General features: G+C 35.0%; 2 protein-coding genes across 7 annotated transcripts in view; one reads left to right on the forward strand and one right to left on the reverse strand.

Moving 5' to 3' along the window:
- Positions 1 to 24,313, forward strand: part of msi (RNA-binding protein musashi) — a 149,290-nt gene that overhangs the window by 86,311 nt on the left and 38,666 nt on the right. For 3 of the 5 annotated variants that reach the window (XM_032433728.2, XM_070207382.1, XM_070207383.1), the window contains exon 3: positions 6,623 to 6,667. The exons of the other annotated variants lie outside the window; for them this stretch is intronic. In XM_032433728.2, coding sequence (XP_032289619.1) covers positions 6,623 to 6,667 — 45 coding nt within the window. The remainder of the gene's footprint in view (positions 1 to 6,622; positions 6,668 to 24,313) is intronic. 5 annotated transcript variants of the gene reach the window in all.
- On the reverse strand, positions 17,937 to 22,575 carry LOC138910954 (uncharacterized). Of its 2 annotated transcripts, none has more exons than XM_070207385.1 (2): positions 21,039 to 22,575; positions 17,937 to 20,961 (listed from the first exon to the last, which is right to left on the reverse strand). In XM_070207385.1, exons 1-2 carry the CDS (start codon positions 22,289 to 22,291, stop codon positions 20,856 to 20,858), a joined length of 1,359 nt encoding a protein of 452 aa, XP_070063486.1. In that variant the 5' UTR covers positions 22,292 to 22,575; the 3' UTR covers positions 17,937 to 20,855. The 2 variants fall into 2 exon arrangements, with proteins under 2 accessions (XP_070063486.1, XP_070063487.1); XM_070207386.1 differs by having other exon boundaries at positions 21,017 to 22,574.

Raw genomic sequence — 24,313 nt, forward strand, 5'->3', positions numbered from 1 at the left:
GGGTGTTGTATGTGTAACTTAAAGCGAAAAAAGCTTTTCCTTTAGAATTGCAACTTGTTGCCAGGCCCAAGAAATTCATTAGATAGATAGATGATAGTTATTGAAAATGTATTCAATAAATTAAAAATTTAAATATATATTGTCTATACCCTATGTTGTTTTATTTTTATTATTTTAACAGATGTATAATTTGTATGTCCTCGTTTTAATTATTTATCTCTATTTAGTGTTCAGTTTAATAATATTATATTTACAAGCTTTCCACATACGCATTTCCCATTTCTGGCCTTTAATTTAAGTTCTCAACTATTTGTTGAAATTCTATTCAAGGCATTTTCCTAACTGACACTTTTATCATACAATTTGCACTTTTATCATATCCATTAAAATCAAACTTTATAAAAATTTACATACAAATTGAACCAATTTTTATCCATTCTTGTTTGCCTTTTAAGCTCGAGGTAAAGAAGGAAAAAATAAAACCAATTTGCCAACTGTCCTCGGGTCGCCCACGTCTTAAAACTTTTTGCTCAAGAATTTTGTTTTCTTTATTTTTATTGTTTTCACTGTACGACATTTGGACTTGTCATGAGTTTCGTCCATTTTATGGCTGTTGTGTTGGAAATTAATAGACGTAAACCGCAAACCTGATACTTTCTCACTATCAGCGCTTGCTCTACTTATTGCCATAGACATATAGCATATCAAACTGGAGGGTTGACATTCTATCGAGTTGTCAACAGTAATTGCATTGACAGTCGGGTGCAAAATGTAAAGTTTTCCATTTTAATAGTCGCATATGTCAATTTTCGTAAAGCCACGAGCATTTAAAATTGATGAGACCTCTTAACGACAGCAATTTAACGCATATGCCTCGAATGTGACATGGTTTCGGGTGCCCATAAATGGCATAATTAACGCATACTAAATGATATCCATGAAACTGTTGTGGACGCTCGTCGCGCTTGTCCTCGTTAAATTGCATAAAATCGATGAAAAGCCGCCAAGAAAGATTATTTATGCACATATCGAGCGTTGACCAGAGTTCACATTGCGGGTTAATTATGAAATATAAATGGATAGGGCTAATACTGGGCGAAAACATATATGTAAGGTAAATTCAAAATTGAAATAAATAATTTTACTTCATCAATTTAAATAAAAAATTTCCCATATATTGATGGTTTTATGAATAAATGCTAAATAAAATAGACAAGCAGTTTGGTAGATATTTCTATGGGAAGGTAAAGTAATTAAAAACTAAAAATCTCTACAGGGTTAATATTAATAGGGGTAATACTACGCGAAAAATACCAACCATTAATTAATAAATAAAGTCTATGAATATATAAATCTTAAAACTTGTCAACATTTAAAAGAACTTGACTGCAATTTATATTTATTTTACAAAGCCCTAAGAAAACATCTATCGTTCATAAATCAAGTTTAATAAATACAAAGCTTCAACTACTACAAATATTTTGTAAGCTATGGTCTTAAGCGAAATCAAGCTTTAGTTAAAGAATGTTATACAAATTTGTTGTAAGCATTACTCGCATTATTTTTAACAGTGCAGGAAGTGCAGACTCAACTCAACTTGGCCAAAAGCGTCAAACCAGCACGACCCTGTCGAAGACTTAACAGTTTTGTTTTCTCATATGCAATTATAAATATTTCATTTACATTTTTGTCAACAAATGGAAAAAATGCTATAGGCACATATATATATATATATAAAATTTATATTCTTATGCGCATATCTGTACTCATATGGATATGTTACTCCATGAGATTGACGGGGCAAGCGCAGATATTTTGTTCGAGTCGACGATTTATGTGGGGCGGGCCCTCAAGGTTAACTGCAACAAGCAAAACGAACTGAAATAACAAAGCGAATGCATGCAATTAAAATGCAGTTTATGGTTGCTATAATAATAATAACAGCAACAAAAACAACTACAACAATAACCGCGTAACCAGTCAACCTCAGAGGCAGCAAAAGAAACAACAATAAACCGTAGTCTAAAGCCCCACAAGTATGAATTGAATTGTAGTCAGTTGCAATTCTTCATTCATAGCTTACACACTCCTATACGTATTATACAGATATCTATATGTATATATATATATATATATATATATATATATATATGTATAGTACACTCTGTGTCCGATTTGTGCGTTAAGCTCGTTGAAACGTTAAACTGACAACGAAAAAATATGGGCAACGCGATGCTGCAGCGGCTTATACAACTGCGGCTTTTAGAGCTGACAGAGTTGTCAATTAGCGCAACGGGATTTGAAAAGAATGTGTAGTATAAAGGGTTTTGTCCCCTTTTATAAACTTTTACACTACATAACCATGTTTGGACTTAACCGGTTTATATCGTTTTGCCCAAGTTTTATTTGTAGACCACTTTAGTTCATATTAGGCAGTAGCTTTTCGGAATAAACTTATATATTTAAGGATGAATAAATATAGAAGTTTTATATTGCTTAAGTCGTTTTGGATAAGAACTTTTAGAACAAAATAAAAATAATGCTTCATCTGGCAACCCTTATCATATTTTTTGCAAGAACATGACATTCTACTTAAATTTTAGAGTGCCTTGATATTTTGCACTTCACGTTTAAATCGATTAAGAGCGTTGCGTACATTTTTAATGCCAATTCTGAGAAAGACCGCAAAATTGTCCGTAAAAATACGGATGCATTTTTAATTGGAGAGTACAAGGAATCCAATTTTATTTTTTAATTTATACAAGTTTGTTTATGTCGCATAAAATGTATTAATTCAAATTTTGTATTTATTTTCTTTGCAGGTAAGCGACAACTCTGGTCAATAACATATATTTAACAAGTATGCATAGGGTATGCAGCTAAAATGCGTAAATAAATTGTAGAGCTAATTAATATATACCATATAATACTATATTTATATAACAAACAATATTTATGCCTTAACCTTATCATATTTATAATATCTAAATTCTATTTATATAACAACAACAACAACAACCGCCTCATTCACCCGCAGCATTTGTAATTTGCATTTACTGTAGTTTACTTTACATACACCACTTTAACTTTCGAGCCAAAAAAAAGTAATAATAATTAAAGCAAACAAACATTAACCATGTGCATACCCTAACCGCATCCAGAAACAAGACCTTGCTCCGTACAACATTTTTGCTTTTATCTAGTGCAACAAATCGTAGCAGCTGTGGGAGAAGCAGCAAATTTCTATTATATATTGTATTTGCATAAACAATTTATGACAGGAAATTAAAAATGCTTTTTGTTTGACAATTTGCCAAACATTTTATATCCGCATTTAGGCAAGAAGATTGGCAACATTTGCGCCAAATTGAAATGCAAATGCCAAAACTGATACCCATCCAGCAGAATTGAGAATCTTCTTTTTTTTTAACATTAATATTATTTAATTTGTTTAATCAAATGATTTAAATCTATTAGATTATTTAAATATATATTTAAATATAAATTAAACAAATTATATATTTCTTATAATTAGCTCAGTCACGGAACTGCGCAATAATTTATTTTTGGGCCTGTGTGCTTATGAATATATTTAATGTATTCATAAGGTTTTCACTTGCCTGATTTTCGTAATGTGCGAAAATTCATGAGTGCAATTTATGCTCCTAATTACGAGTTTGCCGCTAGCATTTCCTCTTCATCCGCTCCTCCCCTTTTTCACTCATTAGCCTTTTCAGTGGTTGGCTCGAGTGTTTATGCTGCTGCTGCCGCTGCTTGTTGACATTTTGGTGTCACGGATTTATTTGCCCGTCGAGATCTTGCTGGCTAAAGGGGTTTTTAGCCTACGACGCAAATAATTAGGGTAAAAGACGCATGACTGTCAGCTTAAAAAGGTGGCGAAAAGTGTTGTCTTTTTAAAGAGTTGACTTGTCAACGATATGGGAATGTAGCTAAAACAGGACTTAAATCTGTGTCACTTAACATGAGATGAAAGCGCTTTTATCTAAACAAGGAAGAAATTGTATCAAAACTAACACTTTTGCATACTACTTAGAAAAATGTTGCATAACATAACATGACTAGCCAGGCTTACCTCTGTTTTCGAGAACTATACATCAAATAAATGGAAAGGCCTTACGGGACAATATATTGTACATTAGCTTAATTAAAGTACTGTAAGCTATGTATGCTAAGCTTACATCAAATAGCATTGTCTGATGTTAACGTAGATTAACATGCAAACCGCACAACAGAGTTGTTTCTATTACTTCATATAATAAACGCAATTCGGTTTCATTAACATAGCTCAGCTGCTGTTATTTGTGTAGGCTTTTAACATACCCTTCGATTCAGAGTAAATTCAGCTAATGCAAATATACATGTAACATATAACGCAAATATATATGTAACGTTAGCATTATTTATGTCTCATGTTAACATAGATTAACATGCAAGCCTCACAACAGAGCTGATTCTATTACTGCATATATTTAACAAAGCTCAGTTTCATTAACATATCTCAGCTGCTGTTAACTTAGCATGGGAGTTACTTCAGCTAAAGTAATTGTAACTAAAACGCCAAAGCGTAACTAAATAATAGTAGTTGAATCATTAAAATAATTCAGTTACATTTAATAGACTATCTAGAGAAAATAAAGAGTGGCATAGCTTAAGAAGTTATTTATATTAACATGGTAAAATGATACAGAATTTAGCTGCTCCATCTCATAAATCATATCTGAAATAAACTAAAGTGCTCAACATACCATTTCTAGTTTTCAAAATTTTCATTTGAATAAAAAATATTAGATAAATATAAAAGCAAACAAAGTTAAATCAATTCAACATTTATCTAATTAGCAATTCATGTGTGTTATCAGCTTTCAATAATTGGCATATAATTATTTATACATACATATATACATTTGATTGGCATATAATTATTTATATATATATATACATTTGAGGGTTAATGCAATAAATATCATGCATACGCAGAATTTGTTCATATAATCTATTTCAATTATGGCAGCAAATCATATTTATCAAACACTTAAATAGACACAAACTAAAAGACAATTTATGGATGTCTATTTATAATTCGTGTAACTATTATCACTGATGTTGTTGTTGTTGGATTATATTTCTCTGGCTATTGAATTTATTTTTATGTCTGTTATTGTTGGTGTTGTTCTTGTCTCTTAATGTTAATTGTAAGTAACTCATTTTAATAATATAAAATCATTTTTAGGGTCAGTAGCTGTAGTGTTATCTATGTCATATATATATGTTATATATAACAATCTGTACTGTTTTTAGCTGTTGGTCCTTAACCCTATTCCACTCTCCCTTGTGTGTATGTGTTTGGCGCCCCAAAAAGTAGGCAATCATCTCTTACAATAAACGCATACTGGCAATTTAAAAATGTTGTAAATTTATTGCATAGTTTATGCGCGTGGTGTGAAGGGGTAGGGAGGGGGTTGCTGTATTATTAATCCTGTGAATCTGCGTGGCTTACATTTGTTTATTAATTCCAACAACCAGTTTTGTATTTGATCAGCGCACATAATTGTTTGTGTGTGCGCGCATTTGTGCTTTATATAAATATTTCCCTATTTGTAAATGGTTTGGTTTTGTAATTAATTAATGAAATTTAATTGTTTTTCTGCTAGCCACAAACATGTATGAATTTTACATCAACATTTTTAACAACTCGAATTATTTCTTAATTTTATGTTTAAATTTATGGCTTGACACGTAGTTGTTCCTGCTGTTATATGTACACCGTGCAGGCTGTACTCTTTTTATGTGAGTGCCTGTGTATGTATTTGCACATCATTTTTGGTATTGGACATATTTAGTCGCTGGTCAGAGTGAAGTTAAAAAATTGTTGTGCATTTTAATAATCATGTATATATTTTTACAGAAATTAATACAGTATTAGTTTTATTAAAGTTAAATTGAAAATCTTATATAATCCATCTACATACTTCATTTGACAAATTTTTGACCTGTGTGTGTGTGCGTGTGCCTCACTAACCCATTGTAAATAGCCATTACTAAGTGCGAAACATGCGTAACAAATTAATATATTTGTGCATTTTGTATTTATATTTATATATGCCCCTTTTACTTATTGCCAGCCATTTAAAACACAAAACTAAAATAACACAAATATTCTTTTACATTTAATTGAAAAGCATCAAATACAAGTTGTCGGCCATACAAAAATGTAAACCCATTTGATATTGTCCTTGTAAACACATACGTACATATATACCATACACACACATTTAACTATGCATAGCAAATGCGCAACCCAAATGTAGTTTTTCGCATATTTATAGACAGAAATAACATTCTTTCCTCTCTCCTTTCTCTCACCATACCCCCATAACCAAAAAGTAAATTGCAAACATTTTTGCCAATCAATATAAAACCAAACTTCAAATACCTATAATACCTCCAAACCCCATCCAATAAAGTAAAAGTAAAAAGAATAAAAAGAAAAAAGAACCGCAAACCAAAAAAAAAAAAAAAAAAAAAATTACATAGCGAGCATTTGAAAATTTTTTATATCAGTGGCGACATTTTCTTTTCTGGTTTTTTTTGTATATTGCAGGTTTCAGACACCAATAAAAGCGTTTGCCTGCCTGACAGCCACAAGGTAAGCTCTAACAGCTGCTCACCGAACACAATTATCAAATACCTGTTACTTATATACATAACCCACATCTAACTATCATCAAATACATATTTGAATAGATTTCTCGTGATTTTTCTTCCCTTTTATTTTTAGCTAAATTTATATATGTCGTTTCCTAGCCTAGTCTTTCGACATATAAGCCCAATTGGCAAGCGTTCAGATATTTTTTTTAATATAAATTTCTACGGAAAAATAAGTTAGTTCTGTAGTTTCCGGTAGTTAGTTAAAATAACATGTATATTTATTTTATTTGAAAAAACGTATATTTATAGCTTTGTAAAGCAATTATTGTTATATTCAAATATTCTTTTGAATAATTGAATATTTGTGTCTTACTTTTGGTTATAACTTAAATTCCAATTTCTTTCTATATTACTCCCATCAAACTTTCCGATTAACCGCCATTTCCTTAAATTCACAATTTTCCATAAAATATTGCCTACCTTTAGGCGTTATTAAGATTGGCGTTTAACGAAATGTTGTATACTTCAATTGTCATAAATTAAGATGTTAACAAAGTAGTTAAACATCAATTAAATTTGATAACTGAATTTTAGTAAGTGAAGCATATAGTCACAATATTTAACTATCTACGTAACTTTTGGACTTGATCTCAAACCCAGATTTGCTTTGCCGACAAATTCAATGTTTTGCTAGTGTGTGTCAAAATAATTATTTGTAAGTTTGTAAGTGCGTGTTTACAGTAAATGGCCCAATTATAATATTGCTTTAAGCCATATGTCTGGTCTATCTATATTATATTGCATATACGCAACGTACGCTCTGTGCCAAAATGTCTCAAAAAACAAGCAATAGTTACGATTACTGTAAGTTGTGTGCATTGTGGCCAATATAGCTAACAAGCAGCTAAAAGCACTTTAAAATGCGTTTTGCTATGGCCATAACTCTGATTGTTCTTCTTCTTCTAATGCTGGACTTGGCCAAGAGAACACATATTAGATCTGCTGCTGCGCCAGATTGCAATTATTGAGTGTGGTTGTGTTGTTATAATTTTATTGCCACACACACAAACAATTTGTTGAGCAAACGCAGTGAACAACATGCAACAGGTCAAGGAGTAGATGCTGCAAGTAGAGTGCTGGGAAGGCGTGAAGGGAGAGTTAAAACGCGTAGGCTATGTTTCAATCCGAAAAGACGTTTTAATGTTTCACAAATGTGCGGTACGTGCTTATGGACGATGCGTGTGTGTGTGTGTGTGTGTGTGCGTGTGTGGTTGTGCCTTAACCAAACAGTTGATAATATGTTGTTGTATGTTGGTCAAGAAGCACGTTTCGGTTGTTAAACTTCAAAGGTGTTGTTCTGAGTGGCCACTGTAATGCGTTTCATGACAATACATATGTACAATGTGTGCTTAATATTTCGTTTGATAATTTCTGATTGTAATCTGCGACAATTTGTTGCTGTTGCATACACTAATTAAACTCTAACAAGATGCACCATCAAATAACACAAAACGCATTCAGACTCTGTCAGCCGTTAAAAGTTCAACACGTTCAAAGTGGAAAATAAGCGTTGCAATTTCATTGCTGCTGCTGCCGAAAATCGATTTTCATTTGAAGTGCAGACTTTTAACTGTAGTCAAGCTACAGCTGCGCCTTAACAGACAGCAGGAATAATTTAAATGAAAGTGATTTACAATATAAAATGCTTTTGCGTGCTCTAAACAACTGCTTAAGGACTTAAATTAAACACAGCATGCTATTTTATGCCTTAGAAAATTACATTTTATTCAGAAACCAAACTCAATAAATTAGTGTTAATCGGCTTTATTAAGAAAATGTGTTAAGCATCTGTGGTTATCTTCTAAACTTGTTGTACTTGGCTTTTCATACAACTGCTCTCTTGCGCTTATAACAAAATGTTTCTAGGTAATTTTCATAGGTATAGAATATTTAAATCGGTTGAGTAACAACTATACACAGTTTTTGTAAAATAAGAGTTTTTGTTTAAAAGAAAACAAAAAGCGAAATAATTCCGAAAGAAAAGTGTATCGGGCCAAAGCTATGTTATGTTGTTATGCCTTTTTATAGTTTACAAAATTTCTAAACTAAATTCTATAAATTACAAACTACTCATAAAAGCATTAATTAATTTTATTTATCATCTAGTTAACTAAGATAAGATAGGCTTTGAGAGTTATACTGTTTGACTGTTTCATAAACATTTAATGCTTATATTAGGAGAATTATTTTATTTGTTTGCTTGCTGTGATGAAATTTTCTATGAAACCTCAAGTGGACAAGTTATAATAGCTAGGCAAGCTCCCTAAGTTATCTTTCGTCTTTTACATGGCGATTAATTCTGTGAGAGTCTAACACAAGTTTAAATTCTGATGGAGAATTTTTACATATATGAAAACTCATAAAAATATAAAAATGCCAAGGCATACAAATTTGGATTTTTGAATTAAGTGCACAATTATTTGCTTGCTGGGTCGAAATATGTACATATGAGGTGTAGTTTAAGTACTTAAGCAAATGCTTTAAGCTTACATCTTTATGTATAACCAATGCATCTATTTGAAGCTAGTCAACTTTTAACACACATACACGCACACACACACACATATATATATAATTGAATAATCGCAATGGCAGTCGGCGATAATGACAACAATTTAGCGCACATCATAAAAGCAAAATAACAAAAGCAATAACAGAAAGGCGCCTCGTCAGCAACACACAGAGACACACGCGCACACACACATCCTGGTGAGACATGCACCAAGTGCACACAAACTACAACACACACACCCACCCACACACACACCCAAACACACACATGAGAGGCATGCGCAATATTTTAGCCGCTAATGTGTAATTATAAACAAATTTTGTAGTTTGTTATTTAAAATGGGGCAACAACAAAAAAGCTAATCGCTTGTTTGATTGTCGCTGTTGTTATTGTTATTGCTAAGCGTTTTAGTTGTTGTTGTTGTGCGTTGTAATTTGCATGCAATGCCTTAGCAGGGACAAAAACCCGAGCCGCACAGCGCGAAGGATGCGTGCAGCTGCCACATTTGCCACATGTTCAGCGATTCCAAAGGAAAACAATAATAAGAAAAACACACTGGCAAGGAATGCCAGCGATCAGCTGTTGTTGTTGTTTTTGTTATTGTTGTTTGCTGCTGCTGCTGCAGCCGCTGAGGTGCTAAAATGCCAGGCTTAACAAAATGTTGTAAAACACGCAAACAAGTGCGGCAGTAGAATAACGAGAGGCCCTGAAAACTGACAGCAACAATTGTGCAATTTAATTGCTTTGCAATTTATATGACTGTTGTGGCAGTTGTAGCTGTAGTTGTTGTTCCTTATGTGGTTGCAGCAGCTGTACCAAAAGTAGACTACACAGCGATTTCGAAACAATAACTAGAACACAAAAGCAGGTACGATGAGCTCCGCACATGCGGCAACAAAACACACGTTCGAGTTCCGATTTGCTGTACAGTTTCGTAGAAAAATATATTAGACGAAGCTGGCGAAATTCAGGCGAAAGAGATTTTCAATGCTTCGATTATAATTATAATGGTAAGAGATTATAAAAAAAACAAACGATTTACAGGCGAAAGAGACCTTCTTTACGAAATAGATGCAAAGAAGTTTTCAATTCTGCTGGAAAACTGCCAATATGCCAAGCTTCGGAGTTAACACATTGAACAAGAGCTGAGACATGCTTGGGACAGCTACTGTAACGACCTTCGTGTGACAATGTGCCTTTTATTTTTTGTGGCGATTTGATAGCGAAAGGGATTTCAATTTTTGCACTTTGCGCAGCTGCCACTATCTAAAACCCTAAGGCGGTTGGCACATATAACAGAATCCAACGCCATGTTGCGGCTGTTCCAATTATTGTCAACCCTTCTGACCGACAATTAAAAGCCTCCACCCACCCCAACCCCAATTTTTTTGCTCACCAATTTTAGCTTGTATTGCTTTTGGGATTTTTATGCTCTGGCACTTTGAATTTTCCGCTAGTGGCCGAAAACCTGCAGCGGCCACTCACAACGTCGCAACAGGATGTGTTTTGTTACTGAAAAGGACGGCGAACGATTTTTTCTTTTGTTAAACAACTTCCGGGGCTGACTGAATTTCGGTTTGGAAGCAGCTTTAATTACGCGCCAGGTCAACGACAGAGCTCAGTTTGACTTCGTTTTGTTTGTGTTTTTTGTTTTTTCAATTTTTGGCCTTTGTTTACAAAACCAACGCGCTTCTGCGTCCTGTTTGTTCGGTTGTCTTTACGCACTTGGCTGCATTTTAGGTTAAAACGAATTTTATTTTGTTTTTAGCTTTTGACAGAGGCCTTGCTAAAGTCAGTTTATGGGCATTGTCAAATTTTGATGTGTCTAGTGCGCAATTTAAATAAAATAATTGGCCATTCGATTTGAATTCAATTTTAATTTAATCAATCCGATAAAAAATATGTTTAAATAAAATGTATAAATGTAACTTAAAATAATTTTCCTACATACCGCAACGTCCAAACAAATTTGACTATCTGCCGAAAAATTACAATAATAATTACTAACAACTGGAAAATTACTAACTCACTGTTTAATTTAGGAAGTTTGTTTCTTTTCCTTCGTCTTCTGGAATTCCCAACGGATGTAATTGGTTTTCTCATTGGATTTTACTTTTGTAAATGAGTTGCCCAAAGCTGTCATATTACTTGACTTTAACTTTGCAAATCTTAATATGGCCAGGGACCTAACATTACCATTGCAAATAACTAAGGCCAAGATCTATTAATCAATATAAGCTACAGTCCATTAAGTGTGCCCACTTTTGGCCATTCGCAATCAGCAGCCACTTAATTTCCTTCACAGCGCACGATTGCCAAATGCCAAATGGCGCAACGCTGCGTATACGCAATTTCCTTGCACGGCACAAACCAGAATTTATAAGCCAATTCCCCGAAGGGCCAAAATCGAAACGTCCATTTTTGGCAATTACAAACACATTGAATTTTCAATTTTGATGCTTGGCATGAATCCGAGAATGTTGCTATAACAACAACAACAGCACGCGACATTGTGATTTGAAACGAGTCAACTTGCCGCAGAACCCAAAACGAAGGGCACATTTCACATTTATGACGCATACGCCGTGTGTGTCGCGCAGCTAGAGATGAGAGCTTGGCGAAGGCTTTTACGATATAAGAACGTGAAAAGTTGGTGAAAATTTCTGTTGATTCGTGTTATGTTACGTCCAGTCAGTCGGGTTGTTTCAAAAAGGCAGCAGGTGAAGAAGCAGATGACAATTTCTATTGATTCGTGTTATGTTGATTGTGAAGTCATGTTAAGTCGTGTCTGGTTGTCTTGTAGCATCGTGTTAAGTACTTTGGGTTAAGCTGGGACGTGTTGAGCTCGTGTCAACTCTTTCTGAAGTAACTATATTAACTTTTAATGGCCCGTGTCAGCTCGTATTAAAAGTGGTTGGATTTAGTCTCGCTGAATCGTGTCCAACTTAAATTCGAGTCTTCTTTAGTTGTGTTAAAGTCTGTTGAGTGCTGTTAATGTTGGATTTTGTCTTTTAGGGTCATAATGGTCATGTCATGTTAGTTAGTTTTTATTTAGTTTTGGGTCGAGTTTTAGTTATGTTAAGTCACATCAATTGAATGCCGAATGTTTGTTAAAAATTATGTTACTAATATTGGTTTTGAGTCGTTGTTTTAGTCTGATATTGAGGCGTGTTTATTGTTAAAAGGTTGAGATGTCGTGGCTTCCGCTTTCTTGTCTTCCAGCTTTGCTCAACAAGAACAGGCACTAACACGCACACGAAAGCAAACACGACACGTGGTCAGCACTAATGTCCATTCGATTGAGTGAGCCAAATGCCATGAGGCTGTTGTTGATGACGATGATGTTGTTGATTTTGATTTATGTATTTGTAGCGCCTTTTGCGAAAAGTGTTTTATGTAAATTTCTGTAAACCCGCTTTCAATTTACAATCGTCGTTGTTGTTGTTGTTGTTGTTGTTGATGTGGATATTGCTTTATTGTTAGCTGAAAAATATGCAAATATGCGTCTCATTATTTTGTGCCTGGGAAATTAACAAAAATGAACCAGCAAGAGCCATTCCCATATATGTGTATATTTTCTCACCTCTGGGCGCGACCTGCTGCGGCTGCAACCAGCGGGCGCTGAGTTAGTATGCGTGATGGCACCCATAAACTTTTCCCTTGCAACTTTTACTGCCAAAGTTTAAAGCGCTTCAACAACAACAACAACAACAACAACAACAGCAAAAGCAACAACAGAAATTGAGAGAAGGCCAACTTCGGTGTTGGCCAAACTTTACAACGCACACATGACCCATTAATAAGCGCCATGGCATTTGCTGCAGCTGCAACGGGCTTTTTGTCTGCTTGACGCTTTTTTGGTCATTTCATTTTTTGGCCCGCCCGCAGCGCGTGGACAGTATGCCAAACCACACACCGCCCCCCTTCCCAAACTCCCGTCGCCCAACTGGCGCTTTGCCCACTGCACGCGTTGTCAAAATAAATTTTGGTCATGATTTTACTGCTGCTGCTGGCAAAGTTTACACTTCCTACCAATTTAAATGCGTTTATCTATTTAAGAATGTTCAAACAGACACACACTGCTCAAAAAAGTGTTGGTTTGTAGTAAAGCTGGCCTAAGACCACAGCCAATGCTGGTTAGCTTTAGTTGCGGCTATAGATTAGGGCGTTACTTATAATTAATGCGCTTAAATTCAATCAGCATAGTTTTTTGTTTGTTTGAAATTCTCTTAAAATGCTGCAACGTTAAGCACCATTTTTTAACTAGAATATGATTTTCTTACATAAAACATACTATATACTACTTCAGGTACAATTCAGAGATAAATGTACTTATTTTTAGCTTTTGGGGGAATTTCTTCAAATTGTGTGTGACTAATAAATGAGCTAGTCTCAGGTCCATTATAACCGGCTTACCGTATATTTCAATAAGCCTGTGCGCGAAACGTAAGCAACATTTAATTTGTCAATATGTGCTTATTGCTGGCTTAGAAGATATTCGTAATCTCGTATGTGACATTTTAGGTCACATATTCCACATACGGTTTTATACTTTGTTAATAATCAGGATAATAATTTTGTTAATAACAAGGTGTTTATCTTGAAAAATTCCTTAAAGTTTAGAGGGTATCGGACTCAAATGTTAAATTGGATTGATTTACTTGGGCAGATAAGCATACCTAAATAGGCTTCGTAAATTCATACGTATTTAAAGGCTTTGCCTCTTTCCTTTCTACACCACATCGTTTCGTGCAGGGTATATTCAATTAAATTTTCCACATGTCTTAATAGCTTGACATACGAAATCACAGCACTGCGCAATATTAACAGCTCAAGGTCAATGTGTCCAGCGTATAGCCATACACACACATACGCCCTTTAAATTATGCATAGCCAGGCCAGAGTAAAAATAAAGTATCTAATAGATATTAGTAGCAGATAGCCATCGATATAAATTATACGCAGTCGCTGCACTTCAATGCGAGTCAATGATAATGAGTCAAAAGGCGGAAACTATGAATAAATTTGCATAACACACACCCGAGCACACACACACACACCTAAGCACATGCCCAAGCACACAAACACGCGCACACACACACAGACATGCGCACATAACTTGCTATGCACGCAACGTACCGCTGTGGAATCCACAATTTGTAGAGTAGGGTCAAATGTTTGTGGGTGAACGCCTTTGGAACCTTCAATATCTGTGTGTGGCCGAAGGATGCGAATGCGAATAGACAATTGCTTGCCATTGATAACGCATTATTGCAGCACTTTAGCAACATAAATTGTATCTTAAGGCGTTTGTAGCACGCTTTAACCTCTGTATCAACTATATAGTATATATTTACAGCTGAGACCATTTGACGTCAGTCAGTCTCATTTTGCTAGGCGATAGAGATTCAATTAAACTTATGTTAAACTCTACCACTCCGCCTCCCAATGCACACATATTGCGTGGCAGCTAAAATCAGCTTCCCTCTCTTTCTTTATTGTCCTACTGAAGCATTCGTTTGGCTTTCTGTTAACATTCGCTATGCGCAGTTAGCAATCCGAGCGGGGTGCTGTGTTATCCAAATAGTCACGTTAAACCATGCTGAATACTCACATCCCTGCCCCTGCAACGTGCCCCGCGACCCCTCCGCCAGTTGCACCAACCCGTTGGCATCCATGTTTCAACTTGCACAATTTTAAATAAATATTTAACTTATTTTAATTGCAAAGTCTGAAAACTGCAATTAGCATTTTCTTTTATATATGCTCCATGTGCATTATGAATTTAAAAAATTGGTTTATCAATATCTTTTATTAAATGTAGCCAATATATATGAGATTTATCTTTGTATATATCAAAAACCAATTAATTTTAATTCAAATTTAAAATTGCTTCTTCGTTAACCTACTAAATAGGAAAGCTGTTGATATTGGGAGTACGTTTATATAAGCATATAATAATATCGTTTAATCAAAGTATCTTGAAACTGAGAAATAAGTTATTAAATAACTACTTTGTGATTTTTTGGAAACTCAACGCTTTTCTTGGGATATTTCAGAGCGGGACATTGATATATTACAAAAGGTACTTGGAGATAAATGTTTAAAGTTTTTCACATCCAAAAACAGCACGTAAAATGCAAATTTTGATGCTAAATAAATTGTAGATAAATTAGAAGTAGAAGAGGAAGGCACAGACGCGACGCTTAAAGTTAATTAAGTTAGTAAAATTAACAGTGTTTCGGAGCCAAAACTCAATTCAACGGCTGCGAAACTAAGTGTTTGCGTCTTTGGTCAGTTTACACGGCCCGCAATGAAAATGGAGGGTCATTAAAATTTTAATTTCAGCCAATTAAGAATATGCACAAACAAAATTTTAAAACGCTTCAAAATGAAAACTTTAAATGGTCAAGAGGAAAAACAGCGACAGCGGCAGCTGTTAGAAGATAAAATATTAAAAAAGTGGAGAGGCGAAAGAGAGACGTAAATAATAAATCGCAAATACCCTGCCATAGAACTATTACAAAAAATGGTTTATGTGAGAGACTTGAACTATTTAAGGTAATTAAGACTAAATAAAATTTTTACAAATATTTTAAATCAGTTCTAGCCACATTTACATTTGTTCAAATTACAGGGTTCATTATCGTTGTTAATTACTTGGCTAACTAAAATGTCTTATATAATTATGAGTACTTACACAAAACTGTTTTGCCCATATTTATATATACAACTGCAATTAGCATTTTATATATGAATATATATATATATATATATATATATATATATATTTACTTGTGGCCAATTACAGGGTATTAAACAAGGTCATATAGATGTTTAACTAAACGCACAATGTAGAGAAATGAACACGCACACGCTCGCATAACACAGAATGCTGTAAAAATATCACATATGTACACACGCATACACACAAACGCACACACACACACACACACACACACACACACACACACACACACACATACACACATACACACATACATACATACATACATACATACATACACTCACACACACACACACACACTCACACACACTCACACATACACACACACACACACACACACACACTCACTCACACACTCACTCACTCACACACACACTCACACACACACACACACTCACTCACACACACACACACAAGGTAACGAATAACGAAAGAAACAACAAAAAACAGAACGTAATAAGCTCATGTTATTTTCTATTTTCTGTTTGTTTTTCAAGAGTTGCATACAAATGGATATACTTTATATTTTTACAAGCTCTACAGAATGTGTGTAAGGTTTGTAGTTTGAGTTTGAGCCAGAGCTTAAAATACCCTATATTAAAGAAAAAATAAATTTATGTGAAACAGAAAAAGGTTCCGGACGAAAAACAAGAGAAATATTATAGAAGGAAAGTGAATTAGTACTTTTGTATATTTTTTAACATAAGAATAATGATAATAGTTATTACAGTGTATTTTTAATACATACGCGCAATAAATATTGCTTCTAACTCGTCGCGAACTGCTGCTGAACATACCCCATGCCAATTTCAATTACAGGGCATTGAACATCAGACACTGCCCATCATTGCGCAACAGCAAAGGACAACAAAAGGCTGTCAGTTTTACAATTGTTGTAGCGTTTGCTATGTTGGTTGCTTATCAGCTATCTCAACGTCCCGCCACATCCTCTGCACACCAGCAACGCATCCTTTTGAATACTTTTTAGGCGCAAAATTCACGACTATGTTACGTAAACTTTTTTTTTTTTGGTATATGCCACCACTTTTTACTAGCGGTTCATTGCACTCGCCCACGTTTACGCCCATTTTGAACAGCAAATTGCAATGCGCCAGACTTTTATTGCACGGAAATGACTTTGGCGTAGAGTTTCGTGGGGGGTTTCTGTTTTGAAGTGTAATAGTATGATTTTCTTCGTTGATTTAACTTATGTTCGGGTTGCCTTTTTATTTTTAACAACACGTCTTCTTACTGCTAGTACTGTAGAGAGACTGCCTTCCACTTCTTCTCTCCAGCCGCTTTTCTTTATCGATATTTACTTATCGTACTGTTATAATTAACATAGATAGTGACACTATAATACCCTGGCTAGGGTTACCAATGATGCTCTTATCCTATTACAACTCGGCCATCCTGACAAAGAGAGCTCCCGATCTCTGTCTTTTATATGTGTGTCTATCTTTATAACTAATGCTTATTGCCTATTTTCGCATCCAATGCTTAAAGTTTTGGCTATTCCAGATACCAACGTACGGGTTGCGAGATAATTGAAAGCCTTCTACATCCTTTAACAAGTATCTATCATTTTTTAAAATCTTTTCTATACTATAAGGCCCTTTATATCTTGGTATTAACTTTTTTGAAACTCCTGGTGTGCTATCAAAATTTTTTACCATGACATAGTCACCTATTTTATATTCTACTGATACTTTCTTCTTTTTATTAATCCGCTCTTCATTTCTGATTTGAGCTTCTTTTTGATATATTTCTCCACTCTTTCTTATATTTTCTAAATTTCTTTTATCACACGTGTTCACCTGTGTAAACTCTTCTAATTTTTCTTTTAATTCATCAACAACTTTTCCTTTCTGTTGTAATCCGAATAACATTTCGCTTGGAAATTTCTTTATGCTTTTGTGTTGTGTGTTGTTTATTGCATATTCAACATTTTCTATAATAACATCCCAATGTAAACCATTTTCTGGCTCCGCCATTTTTGCCATCATCGGACCCAAGTCTCTATTCAACCTTTCCACCTGACCATTTGCTTGCGGACAACCCGTTGCTATTTTAATATGCGTTACTCCCTCATTTTTTAAAAATTCATCAAACTCTTTTGCAGTAAAACAACTCCCTCTGTCCGATACAATGAACTTAGGTCTACTATACGCTCTGAAATAATCTTTTAATGCCTTAATCGCTTCTTTCGTACTTGTTGTCTTTGCTGTATATAGTCTAACAAATTTTGAAAATCCGTCAACCACCGCCAATATATATTTATTAGCCCTTCCTGCATTAATTGGTCCATAATGGTCTATATGGATCATCTCCCACGGTTTGTTTCCTTTCGGTATGCTATGTAATAGTCCTTCACTCTTACCCGTCTTGGGGGCGAAGGCAATGCATTTTAAACAATTCCCTATATGCTTTATTGCTTTTTCCTTAATATATGGGAACCAGTAACTCTTTCCAATGGCATCGATCATCTTATCTCTCCCAGCATGTCCCAACTCATCATGATATTTGTAAAGTACATGTTCTTCCATATCCTTTGGTACATAAAAAACTAATCTGCCATCATTTGTTTTTCTGTAAATGACCCCATTTCTCATTTCGAATAGCTTGTGCTCTTCTTTTTCTAACATCTTTCTAATATCTACCAGTTTGTCATCTTTGCTTTGGCAAATAACTAAATTGTCCTCAAAACTATTGGATTCAATAACTAAAATGTCCTCATAACATCTGCTTAACGCATCCACATGTTGCATTTGCTTGCCCGATCTATGCACTAACTCAAAATCGTAATTTTGTAGTTCTAACGCCCATCTAGCAATTCTCGGATTTAAATCTATTTTGTTAAGCGTTAAAGTTAAAGAGTTGCAATCTGTCATTATTTTAAATCGTTTTCCCTGCAGATATATACGAAATCTGCGTAATGCGTAAATGATGGCTAGCGTTTCTAACTCAAAACTATGATATTTAGACTCTACTTCGGTTGTTCTTTTAGAAAAATAAAAAATCGGGTGTAATTTCCTATCTTCTTTTTTTTGAAATAAAACAGCCCCAAATCCCACTGCGCTGGCATCACAATGTAGTTCTATTTCTTCTTTGTAATTATATATTGATAGTACTGGCGCCTCTAACAATTTATCTTTTAACATATTAAAACACTTAAACTCCTCTTCTCCAAACTTGAATTTCTTATCTTTTTTCAATAAATCATATAAGGGTTTAGCTAATATAGAAAAGTTTAAAATGAACCTCCTGAAGTAGGAGCATAACCCTAGGAAACTTTGTACTCCCTGAATTTTGTTTGGTATTGGAAAGGATTTAACCGCTTCTAACCCTTTTTCATCAGCCCTAACGCCTTTACTATCCACCACAAATCCTAAATATTTAACGCTGCTTTTAAAAAATTCACACTTATCTAATTTCAACTCTAATTTGTTTTGCACCAGTCTTATAAACACTTCCTTTAAGGTCTCCATGTGTTCCTTTATGTTTGTACTTGCTATCATAATATCATCCATGTAAACAATTACCTTATTATCTTTTATCATATCACAAAATATGTTATTAACAAATCTTTGAAATACATGTGGCGCAGTTTTTAAACCCATGGGCATCCTAAGAAATTCATATTGTCCTAAAGGGGTAACAAATGAAGTGTATTTAATAGATTGCTCATTAACAAAAACATGAAAATACCCGTTTTTTAGATCCAACTTTGAAAATACTGTTTTTCCGCATAGTCTGTCTAATAAATCGTCGATCAATGGTAGCGGGTAGTTGTCTCTACATATAATTTTGTTCAGTCTTCTAAAATCAATACATAACCTCATGTCTCCAGTTTTTTTCTTCACTAGTACTATAGGTGATGCATACTCTGAACAACTTGGCCTAATGATTCCATCTTTTAAATAGTCGTCTAATAATTCTTGCAACTTTTCTTTTTCCATATAAGATAACCGCCTAGGTGTACAATTAAATACTTTGTCGTTTTCTAATCTTATGCTTAACTCATGTCTTAATTTTGGCTGATTTGGCCTTTTCGCTTTTACATAAGTATTTTCAAATAAACTTTCAAATTCACACTTTGTGCTGTAATCAATATCTTCACTTAAAATATATATATTTTCTCTTTTGTTAGAATCTTCCCAACTTATTGTTAAGATATCCTTCTCAAAATTCTCTTCTAACACTCCCATGATTTCGCTATTCACTGGCGCTTCATTAACATGATTATTAATTTTAACTGCACTGTTTCCTATATCTTCTATAATCACTTTTTCAATCCCGGTTTGATTATAGATAATTTCATCACTAACAACTTCTTCACTATCAGGTTCGAGCTTAAGCTCTCCATAACTAACTATCTCATCACTAACAGTTTCGATCCCAATCACTTCATTTCTAACTATTTCACCACTAATTATTTTATTTCTAACTATCTCATCACTACCAACTTTATCACCAAGCGTTTCCGGACTACCAATTTTCTCACTAACTAATTCATCACTACCAGTTTCATTACTGACTATTTCCTTATTAACGATTTTATCATTTAACAATATAGTTTCATTTTGCTCGTGTTTGATATCTTCATCGTCCACTTTTTTTTGTTTTTCTTTGTAGCTTGTAGCTATGATATCATTTTTACCATTATTCTGGTGATCAACTTTATGCCCGTTCACAATTTTTAATGTTCTTAAATCAATATTTAAACCAAAAGAATCCATAAAATCTCTACCAAGCACAGCGTCATACCTCATAGACTCATTTGCCACAATTATAACATTAAAATAAACATTTATTAACTTTTTCTTCATAAAACATAAAATTTTTCCAAAATTTTTCAATTTACTTTCATTTAAACCTACATACGAATTTGCATCTGGCATACGCTTTACTTTTAATGGCACAAACTTTTCCTTTAAAAATGAAATAGGGCTGCCAGAGTCTATAAGGCATTCTGCAATTATTGATTTGTTAAATGAGTTACTAAAATGAATTCTTAAGTATCTTACATATTTGTTTTCCATATCATACTTTTTATTTGGACATCCTGCTATTAAATGATCCTTTGAGCCGCACGCATAGCAAGATCCTGCCTCCCGTTTGGGCTTTAAACAATCTTTGGCCCAATGGCCCTTAACATTGCAATTGTAGCAACGTTGTTGTTTGTCCGCCTGTGCTTCCTGTGCAGTTTGTTTCACTACATGGTTTCGTACCCGTTTAATTGGCAACTTTATAGCTGCAAACGCACGTAAAATTTGAGCCGGATTGGTAAAGCAATGCATACTAGCTTGAGTGCGCAAGTTTTCGCAAGGTATGCCTCGAATAATACCCTCCATTAACTCCTCTACATCAATGTTGATGTCCTGTGCCAATATGCTTTTTTCGCTAAAATATGTGGCGAACACCTCATCTGGTTTCCAAACCCGATCCTCGAACTTCTGTCGTAGTTCCGACTTCGAAAATCCTCCCCCGAAGGCCAAAACCAATTGATTTAGCATCTCGTCAATCGGAGCAATGATGCGCATAGGGTCTGCATGCAACCACTTCAAAGCACCGCCTTTCAATTTGCTTATACAAAGCAAGTGCTGTTGCATATCATTTAGTCTGTAGATCTTGGCCACATTGAAGAATTGCATTACCCATTTACGCACCTCACTTTCTCCAGTAAATTCTAATAAAATTTCCTTGGCTAACATCATCGCTCCAGTTTGGATGCAATTATTTAAGTTGCCTCCGACAGCGTTGCCACTTTCGTCGATCCTTCCAGCTGCCCCAGCGTTGCCCGCTGCACCAGCGTGATCAGCTGCACCAGCGTTGCCATCCGTTCCAGTGTAATCAGCTGCACCAGCGTTGCCATCCGTCGACCGTGGTCTTTCTTCAGTGTGACCATCCTCTAGCTGCAATAAATCGCCGACTTCACTTTCTTGCTCTCCCCCGTCGCTCCCGCCGATGTGCGAGTTGCGGTTCACCGTTACTTGAAATTCTTCTAGGAATTTTCGAGACGCTTCAATTTCGAGACGCATCAATTTCAGCATCTCGGCGCCATTTGCTATTTCGTCACGCTGTTGTTGCATTATGTTTTGCAACTCATTTTGAGCCTCAATTGTCTGTTCCTTGTTACGTTGAACTTCAAGTTCCTTTGCAGCATCGTCTCGGATATCCACTGGTACCTTATTTAATCTCGCCATCAGCTCAGTTTTGGTACCCTCTGTTGGCAAATTTAGTAATGCCAACCAACTTTTCAATGTCGCTATTGACACGTCATTTATATTTATATTTTCCATTTTGTTGTGTTTTTTTTTTTTTTTTTTTTTTTTCTGAGTCAATCCCACTTCTGATATTGTAATAGTATGATTTTCTTCGTTGATTTAACTTATGTTCGGGTTGCCTTTTTATTTTTAACAACACGTCTTCTTACTGCTAGTACTGTAGAGAGACTGCCTTCCACTTCTTCTCTCCAGCCGCTTTTCTTTATCGATATTTACTTATCGTACTGTTATAATTAACATAGATAGTGACACTATAATACCCTGGCTAGGGTTACCAATGATGCTCTTATCCTATTACAGAAGGGACCCGCGTTAAGGACTCTGACTGCCACAAGGACCCAGACATAGCAAAGGAAATAGAAATATTTGGGCATACATATGCTCTATTGGCGCTGCAATTGTCGCATGTTCACTGGCAATAAAGCGACTTTACAGTATGGCAAATCCAAAAACGAAAATTTCGATTATGGCAGATCATAAAAATGTTCGTACTAGGCTTCGCGCTTCCTCGTTGCTGTGGGCATTTTATTGCGATATTTTCTTGTTGTTTTGACTCTTGGCTGGGCTCGAACAAGTCGTAAAAATTCAATTAGCCGCTTTCAGGCGTGACAGCGGTGAAAACAAAATACTTAAGATGCGTCACATCAAAATATGTATAATGTAGCCATTATTGAAGAAGGTGCGCGCCCGTAAGTATTCCAGCAGTTTTTATGTGCTACATTTTCTTGGCTTTGACACACATGCAAATTACGTGGTCTGTTTGTGTGCAGGTATGCACAGCTCCTTGACAGGATGCATGCATAAATGCCTTAAATAGAATGTGTGCAAGTCTTGCCAAAAAGCAGACGCATGCTTTAATATGTATGTATGTACAATAGCATTGCAACAAAATATAAAGCTGAATAACATGCAGATAAAAATGAAAATGAATGAAACATACACAAGGAATGCTTTTTTAATGGCATAAGCTTTCATTCGTTCCAGATGTGGTTGTTGTAAAAATAGGAAAAAAATATTTAAAAGGAAACTCGCTGAGCGACAACCAAATGTAAAACCAAAATTCCTTTGAATGCTTTGACGAGTTGTTGATGCTATTTGTTGTTATTCAAAAATGAAATGTTTTAAGATTTCAAAATAATATGCAAGTCGGTTGAATGCACAATTTTACTATATATATCTTAATGTCAAACTGCAGAGCATTAACTGTGTGATTGGCGAGGACAGATAACTCGTTTACCAACACAAAATATGTTTTACATGCTCCATCATATGTTTCACAACTTAAGCGATAATTTAGGCATTCATAACTAGGGCAATGATGAGTAAAGAAATTATGTTGGTATATTAGTAATGTTAAAGTTTGATGTCGCTATGCCCTAACTTTGCCATATTCCAATTACAATATTATATTTCTCGTTTATTTTGACAAAGCCCAACTAACCACAAATGAGCATAAGTTTTGTTCTACACACACCAATTCTTGAGACAGCATCGTATGTACACACACCACACACCACCCCACAGCGAGTCCCTCATATCCTTGCATACAAAAAATAAATAAAGAAGATAAAATGAAAGCAATCCTAAGTTTCAGTTTCGCCGGCTCCATTTCAAGCTTCGCTTGGCAGTCTCTACAGTTATTAACCTCTTTTGAGCTCTGTATCTTCCCCACTTTTTCACTTGAGGAACTATATGCTTTTAGCTGCTTATGTATGCATGTGAGCTGATGTGTTTGTGTATGCGTGTGTGTTTGTGCATGCAAAGATTGTAGCATACTCTTATACTGCACCAAAGGGCCGCCTTCAAGCGGAGTGCCTTAAGAGCTAAGCCAAGCCAAAGGCCGCACTTGTTTGAATTTGTATGGCTTTTAAGGGAGCTCATAATTGACTAATGCCAGTTTTACATTACAAGATACACACACACATACACACACACACACACACACACACATCACACATGCGTACACACACATCACACATGCGTACACACACAAACAAACACAAACTTTTAAAGCTGCTCAAGCTGATTGACAAGCCT

The sequence above is a fragment of the Drosophila virilis genome, chromosome 2 (assembly GCF_030788295.1).
Source record: "Drosophila virilis strain 15010-1051.87 chromosome 2, Dvir_AGI_RSII-ME, whole genome shotgun sequence".
NCBI classification, from domain to species: domain Eukaryota; kingdom Metazoa; phylum Arthropoda; class Insecta; order Diptera; family Drosophilidae; genus Drosophila; species Drosophila virilis.